Source organism: Naegleria gruberi (genome assembly GCF_000004985.1).
Source record: "Naegleria gruberi genomic scaffold NAEGRscaffold_85, whole genome shotgun sequence".
Classification (NCBI taxonomy): domain Eukaryota; phylum Heterolobosea; class Eutetramitea; order Acrasida; family Naegleriidae; genus Naegleria; species Naegleria gruberi.
In genome coordinates, this window is record NW_003163242.1 from 1 (window position 1) to 836 (window position 836).

The following is an 836-nucleotide window of genomic DNA, read 5'->3' on the forward strand; positions in this document are numbered from 1 at the left end:
AATCAGAGTTCAGTAAATGTTCNCACAATAAATTAAACAAATTTGATTAAAGTGACGTTTGTCTGTATATTAGTGAAAACCAATCTTAATATACGTAATCCCCCTTAGCTCAGTCGGTAGAGCGTCAGACTGTTAATCTGCAGGTCGGTGGTTCGAGCCCACCAGGGGGAGTAACTTTTACTTTTATCCAACAGAAGATGAAGATAAAGACATAACTGAATAAGAAATGTCATTCTTATGTGAATTTGACTGAGAGAAATAATTATTTTTTTATCAATGTACTATTATCTAAAGAGAATCAGCAAGCATATCAAAATCGTCAATCTTTCTAATAGATTTGATTGTCTTATTCATCTTCTTCAACATGCTGAATGGCAACTTTAATCCCTCCATTTTGAAAGAGGTTGGATTCTCAAAGATGTGTTTGTTGAGCTTTGTTATTAAATTCCACATATTCTTTCTAAAGGTGCTTCCCATTAATTTGGTATCTCTGATTATCATATCCTTAACACCTTCCTTGATGAGGGGTGTTACTTGTAAAATGTTCAATTTTCCACCCTTCTTGGCATGTTCCTTGAGGTATGGAACTACATTGTACAATACTTGCTTCAAATTCTTTGAAATTTCCTTTGTGGAATTACCAGATGATTGGAAGGAGATTAAAGTGATCATCTTGAGAGCTGGTTTCATTTCTTTTCTGAGCTTTTTGTTGAGAACTCTGTGAGATGGTGACCACTTTCTCAATTTTCTTTCCAATGGCTTGGAAATAAACTCACGATCTTGATCCAATTTCTTCTTGATGGAGACGTCCTTGATCATCTTGTGAACATCACGCC

The 836-nt window shown here is 35.1% G+C and overlaps 1 protein-coding gene and 1 non-coding gene across 2 annotated transcripts; one reads left to right on the forward strand and one right to left on the reverse strand.

Annotated features, from left to right (window-relative positions):
- The first annotated feature begins 98 nt into the window (after nt 1-98).
- NAEGRDRAFT_t813 lies at nt 99-171 on the forward strand. Its single transcript has one exon. It is a non-coding gene; the product is annotated as a tRNA-Asn (tRNA).
- Nucleotides 172-288: 117 nt separating this feature from the next.
- On the reverse strand, nt 289-690 carry NAEGRDRAFT_75761 (uncharacterized protein; the record flags this gene model as incomplete). Its single annotated transcript, XM_002669221.1, has 1 exon — nt 289-690. One exon carries the CDS (start codon nt 688-690, stop codon nt 289-291), a length of 402 nt encoding a protein of 133 aa, XP_002669267.1.
- Nucleotides 691-836: the final 146 nt, after the last annotated feature.